The sequence below is a fragment of the Curcuma longa genome, chromosome 1 (genome assembly GCF_044706935.1).
Source record: "Curcuma longa cultivar G26 ecotype Majalengka, Jawa Barat chromosome 1, ITB_CL_G26_1.1, whole genome shotgun sequence".
NCBI classification, from domain to species: domain Eukaryota; kingdom Viridiplantae; phylum Streptophyta; class Magnoliopsida; order Zingiberales; family Zingiberaceae; genus Curcuma; species Curcuma longa.
In genome coordinates, this window is record NC_133861.1 from 20,456,974 (window position 1) to 20,463,793 (window position 6,820).

Here is a 6,820-nt window from a genome sequence, read left to right on the forward strand (position 1 = left end):
GTCCTGCCTTTCTGTACGGGTTTTGCTGCTGGATGCATGATCTGGATGGTCATTGCAGAAGTTCTCCCGATGCATTCAAGGTAATCAACCAGTCGATATCTCTCTCTGGTCGCCTTCATATCCAGATCTTTCCTGGTCACTTCCCTGTTCTGATTTCAGGAAGCTGTTCCATCTCAAGTTGCTTCTGCAGGCACCCTTGCTGTAGCATTCATGAAAGTTTGAGCACAGTGCTTCAAAAGTTTTAGCGACGATTCCAGGTTCGTTTGTATCGGTCGTATTCTCTAGGAGAATACTGAAGATCATGTCACTAACATCTAATTGCAGTTTCGAAGACAAATCTGGTTTCTTAGTGTCTTTACTCTTTGGTCTTGGACCATTGCTGGGCGGCATCATCCTCGTCGCTTTTGCACTCGCCTTCCATCTGCAGCATTCCATTCTCATGGGCATGGCTTCTGGAGTAGCATTTGTTCTCGCCGTATGGAGGCCGCTCCAGCTACTTGCGTCGTTAAAGATCGGACTGTTTTCCCTTTCACTGTTCCTCATAGCAGGCTCCGCCCTCTACAACATGGCTGCGGCCAGCGTGCTGCGACTGTTCCGGCACAGAAAGTCCTCGATCAACGAGATTGCACATTCATCTAGTTGTTCCTTCAGCGCTCTCACTCTCCAATCATTCAGCGCTTGCGGAGCTATTTCTCTACATGCCTTAGCAGAGGGGCTTGCTCTAGGTGTGGCAGCCCCGAAGGCGTATGGACTCGGTCGCCACATGGTTATTCCAGTCTCACTGCATGGGCTCCCGCGAGGTGCTGCCATTGCGAGCTGTATCTTCGGAGCCACAAATAGCTGGAAAGCGGCATTAGCTGCTGCAGCCTTGTCTGGACTCGCCGGTCCTGCATCAGCCATCGGAGCTATTCTTGCCGGCATCGATTACAGCGGCCTCGACTACTTGATGGTCTTTGCCTGCGGCGCATTGGTTCCTAGTTTCGGTACGATATTGCAGCGGGCACTGAAGCTCGAGGCAAGGAAGAGCATTTTGGGTCTCCTCATGGGGATTGGCTTTGCATCGTTCTGTTTGATGTCGACCAGGCTGGTTTGCTTGCACACCCCTTACTGCAACTCAGCCCCCGAAGCCGTCACATAGGCAGCGAAATTGGAATGATATCGAGCAGGAGTGTGATTGTAGGGGCAGCGAAGTACGAGTATGAGACTGAGATCATTTCATTGAACTTGTTGGAGGATTTGGGAAATTGGTTTTTGTATCATATTTCTAAGTATCAAATCTTACAACACCCTAAACCCATTAGACACATTGAACATTCATGAATTATGATGGAGTTGAGTTGCTCGTCTGTAGCATGTGTGAATGGATTTTAAAAATAGAATTTTTTTTTTTTTTCAAAATCATTAGGATTGCAAAAATGCTGAGTCTAGCTTCATGGTATTCATTCAAGTTTATTTAATAAAGTAATAGTATGAAATCAAATTGAGTTAAAAATAAATTAAATTATTAAAATAATTATTTAAATTTGATTTAATTTTTTTTTATAAGTTTGAATTTAGTCTGTTTGATTATTTAAAAATTTTATAATGTTAAATTTGATAATATAAATTTATTTGTTATTTTAATTTTATTTATTCATTTATCATATTAATGAGAATTTTATTAATAAATATAATTTATTTCAATAAAAAATAAAATCTATTATTCTAGCGATCTGCATTGGTCGATTTCATAACCATCTGTGAGAAAATAAATCTAAAAACTACAGTTAACCATTACGAGAGAGTATTATCGACTTTGTCAAAATTCAATTCTTATCCATTTCAATAAATCTGTCCCTTATTAATCAATTTAGTCATGTCCGGAAAGCAATTTCACAATTCTTGTTCTTTTTGCTCATGACTCCTCGTCTATAGCATGACATCAGATCAACATGCATTAATTTCATGAGGGGTCCAGTTAGCTCATCATGACATCAACCATGTACTTTTATTTGGTTCAACTATTAATGTGCCATTATAATTTTGAGGCAAGGGAAAAAAAATTAACCTTAGTGACAAAATATTGACCGAACTACTTAGATAATTTTTACCTCGTCCAATTTAATATTTGACATACAAGTCACATTCACATAGATTCAATGTGATGAAGTTTTTTTTTTTTTTGCCTGAGACATGACTGAGTTAGTTAGTGCGGTACAGACAAGGATTGAATCTTAGTAAAATCGATGCAATGCCCTTCCCGTAGTTGTTAATTATAATTTTCCGCATTTTACCTTCTCACAGATGATCGTGAGACCGATATATCGTGTGAGATCATTAAAATAATGAATTCCACCTTTTTACTGAAATATAATTTAAGTTTTAAATTTGTAATCCGCGTATATAAGAAAGAGAGCCTTTTATTCATGCATATTTACTATATTTAAAATTAGTCTATAATTTTTTTTTCTAAAACTCTCAATGTGAAGTTATTCGTCTATTCATTTTCATTCACATTGAAAGATAATATACAATATTACGATCATTTTGACTGTATTTAAGTGATTTTAATTAAAATTGAAAATAATTAAATAAAATAGAAAATTATAATATGGATTGGAACTATTTTGGAAAAAAATTTGCTAAAATATTATTTAAACACAAATTCTTCTAGATGAAAAAAAAAGATTAGGTGCTCTTTGAATATTTGTTCAACATGAGGAATACACTTTTTTTACTCAAAAAATAGTCTCTCTCTCTGTAGATATATATGTATATTAAATTTTAAATTATTTATAATATGCTAAGCATTTAAAAAGAATATCATTTTTATATCTGTTAGATCTACAATTAAAAAATTATAATATCAATAATATCTAAATCTAAAAAAATTATGGGTAAAAATCAAAAGTATAATTCTTATTATTATTTTCGTCCAAAGCGGATTCCAATTTTTAAAAATATTAAAATAATATTTTATCATATTTTTCATTCTAAAAAATATCTTTGTCATGGTAAATTTAATTAGCGCATTGCTTCCACATTAACAATTTTGATTAAAATTGTTAAAATGTGTAGCTGTTTTATTTTAAATTAAATTTAATTGTAACAATTTTAGTCAAAAGCTTCTATTATTAATGGGTTTAGATAAAATTATCACATGTTATAATAGCTTTGAATGAAACTATTATACATTGTAGTAAGAATATTAAAATTATAGTCTTGGGCATATATAGCTGAGTTAATTACGACATAACAGACTTATAAAAGAAAATAAAAGTTTGAATCTCAGTGAAGCTGAATAATATTTTTTCTCGTCATGATCAATTGTAATTTTTCGATTCACCTCTTCATAGATGGTGGTAGGGTCGACCGTGTTGGGCCGTTATATTCATGATTAATTAATTGATTCAAATAACTAAATATCTGAATTATAAATAATAATAATAAATAAATTTGACTAATTTAAAATATTTAAGTAATTTTGATTCAGTTAAATTTTTTATTTAATAATATTACATGCATCACAATTTTGCTTTAAATAATTTTCGCAAAAGCTCTAGTATTGGAAGAAAGATATTTTTTAAATGAAAAATGGAATTAAGCATTGTTTTAATATTTTAAAAATTAAGGTGCCCTTTTGACAATAAAAAAACAAGGAGCATTATTTTAATTTTTGACAAAAATTATTTTTAATAAATAAATTTCAATAACCTCTAAATAATCAGGTAGATTTTATTAGACTCATTATTTATAATTTCATTAACTATGTCTTACTGTGTAAAAATTATAGCTCAAGAGGGGGGCATTTTAATAATTTTAACATCAGGCACATTTTTGAAAAAATGGTATTGTACATGACTGCTTTGTTTGGGAGGAGGGTGAGAGGGAAGAGTAAATAAAAGGAACGTGAATTTTGACTTTTATTTGGGATAAAATAAGTTAAGAATGAAAAGAGCAAAGATAGATAATTTTCACTTTTACACGTTCATGAATCATTATAATTTTTTATACTATGATTTGGGATGTAAAGAGAAAAGAGAACTCAAAAATATTTTATTATAATTTTATCTTAATTTTTAAATATTAATTTTTAAATTAACTCATCTATTTAGGTATCTTGTTTTTCCGTCCGCTCGTATTCCACAACGTTGACATTGATTTTCGCCACAAATCTCTTTGAGGACAAGATTAAAGATGACAGAGATAGATAATCATAATCTTCTCCTCCTCCTCCTCCACGAACAGAGACTTATTTAAAGAGCATGCATTATTTATTTTAGAACCTTTCATACCCCCAACTTCTACGTGCAATATTGATAAAATTTTTTAATTTCTCATCCGTCCTCTACATGCATCATGTTTTAAAAAAATGAGGATATTTTTGAATCTTAATTTGAATATATTTAAATTAAAATGATGTAAAAATAATCAAAATTTAATTTGAGTTCAACTCACGAATAATATATGAATAATTAAATAAAATATTATAAATTTGAAGTCAACTCAAGAAAATTATCGAACATACTCAACTTTAAATGGAATTCAAAATTTTCAAATTCGAATAAAATATTTTTTAACAAATTTGAAAAGCTTTTTAATTTTTTAAATATTTGAATATTAATTTCATATATTTTTGGTAAAATGTCAGAATTTTGTAGTCTTCTAATTAATTTAATTTAATACAAATAAATATTTGAATAAAAAATAATTGGATGCCAGCTAGAAATCAGATGTTTTAAGAAAAATCTATAAGGAAAATAATTAATTAACAAGGATTTACGGTTTTAACTGAAAAAGGAAACAGCCTAAAAATCGCATGAGTTGAAATGAAAAATATTAATTATAATATAGAAAATATTTAATTAAAAAAGGATTTATAAATCTGGAGAAGCCTTTATTTCTTTTTTCTTTAGCTTTTGGTATTTAATATAGATAAGTATAAAAATTAACTATACATTAATTTATTTAAGTTAAAAAATCAAGTTAATTGAAATCATAATCCCATGTTCTGAATTAATTGGACTGTTTTGTTAAGAAATCAAAATTTAAAAATTAATATATTTACAATTTTAGAGTAATTAATATTTCCATATTTTAATTTTTTCTGTTAAGTAAGAAATATTATAATTATTAGATAAATTAACAAGGGTAAAATTTAAAAAAGAAAAGAAAAATGATCATATATTGGAAAAAAATATTAAAAGATAGCTAAAAATACTTTTTATTTTAATATTTATAATATTTTTTACTAAAATAGTTATGGAGAAATTTTAATTGAAATAATTTAAATTAATATTAGAATAATATTATTATATATTGTAAATGAGTGAGATGTTGTAAAATTTATTTAAATATATATCCTACAGTATGGTGCAATTCAGAGGATTAAAATTTATATTATAATAGAGATAAATATTTAAAAAAATTAATTTTTAAATATATAAAAATTATATTCTAAATTTACCTACTTCTAGATTTACTTGAACATCTCTTTGTTAATATTTATAAATAAAGTTAATGAGCCAATAAGCATATTTATTAACTTTATAAGAGAACGATTATAAAGGCTCTATGCACTTTTGATTTGCACTTAATGCAATTATCAAAAACAAACAAAATATGCCTCGACAAATTCAAAATATACCTTGATAAATTAATGGATAATTTTTTTTAATGATTAGATGACTTAAGAATGATGACTTAATGAAAAATATTCGTAAAATTGAATCAACTACTTTTAAAATTAATCGATTTAAATTAAATATTTAATGTCAATTAAAAAAAATCTAACTTGTATCATCTTGATTATTAATTATTCTTTTGAAATAAATTGATCGAATTAATTTCAAATTAAACTTCCTGATTATGATTTTTTTTTTAATGATAAGATGATTTAAGAACGATGATCAGTTAATGAAAAATATTCATAAAATTGAATCGATTATTTTTAAAATTAATCGACTTAAATTAAATATTTAATATCAACTTGAAAAAAATTTAACTTGTATTATCTTGATTATTAATTATTCTTTTGAAAGAAATTGATTGAATTAATTTCAAATTAAACTTCCTTATTATGATTCAACGGAAATACATATTTCGCCTCAAGGGCATAAATAAATTGCTGGTTATAATGAGCAAAATTGCAGAAATAATTGATGGTTTAAATTTCGATGAAGTCGAGATAATATCCTCCTTTGTTGTAGTCAATTATATCTTTTTGATTTATTTTTTTTTTATAGATGATCGTATGGTTGATCGTATAGGACCGTGCAGTGACAGATTTCCTTTTTTTTTACAAAAATGAAAATCCATATTTCGTCTAAAAATGAGAGAGAAAGATAACTTCGAAAATGTGAGGAAGGTCGCTCAGAGGGTTTTATTTTCGATCAACAGGAGGCTATAAAGTTTCTGGATCCGAAGTCGACAGAAACTACGATTCAATAGGCACGAAAGAATTGAGCTGCCTGGTATTGGTCCACGCCCTTTCATACACCAAGGCCTGGTAGTCGGCCGGCGAGCCGCCGGCGTCCCTGGCCCGCAGCACCAGGCGATAGTTGCTCCCTGCCACCACCTGCCTCTCACCCCTCACCACCTTATCGAAGGTAAGCTCGCCGTGCTCCCGCCTGTTGTGCTCCTCCACGGCGAACTCGCCGATCTCTCTGACGTGGGAGTCCTCCACGTCCTCGATCGGCCTCCACCCGCCGTGCAGCCTGTGGGTGCGGATCCTTCTCGAAGGCGACGTGTCAGTGATCTCACGGGCAGCTGTTGGAACAACAAAGAAGAGGAGGAACAAGAGAAGCGGGGATGGCCTCATCAGGGGCGTCATCCTGATCAT

The 6,820-nt window shown here is 30.3% G+C and overlaps 2 protein-coding genes across 2 annotated transcripts in view; one reads left to right on the forward strand and one right to left on the reverse strand.

Moving 5' to 3' along the window:
• Window positions 1-1,353, forward strand: part of LOC141825886 (putative zinc transporter At3g08650) — a 2,652-nt gene extending 1,299 nt beyond the window's left edge. The window contains exons 2-3 of the mRNA XM_074713161.1: window positions 240-257; window positions 325-1,353. Of these exons, the coding sequence (XP_074569262.1) occupies window positions 240-257; window positions 325-1,138 (832 nt within the window). The 3' untranslated portion in view covers window positions 1,139-1,353. The remainder of the gene's footprint in view (window positions 1-239; window positions 258-324) is intronic.
• A 5,062-nt stretch (window positions 1,354-6,415) lies between these two features.
• On the reverse strand, window positions 6,416-6,820 carry LOC141816058 (cysteine proteinase inhibitor 8-like). Its single transcript, XM_074703923.1, has one exon. The coding sequence runs from the start codon at window positions 6,818-6,820 to the stop codon at window positions 6,416-6,418; it is 405 nt and encodes a 134-aa protein (XP_074560024.1).

Coding starts and splice junctions, on each gene's coding strand:
- LOC141816058 (XM_074703923.1), bottom strand. CDS start 6,820: ATGATCAGGATGACGCCCCTGATGAGGCCATCCCCGCTTCTCTTGTTC.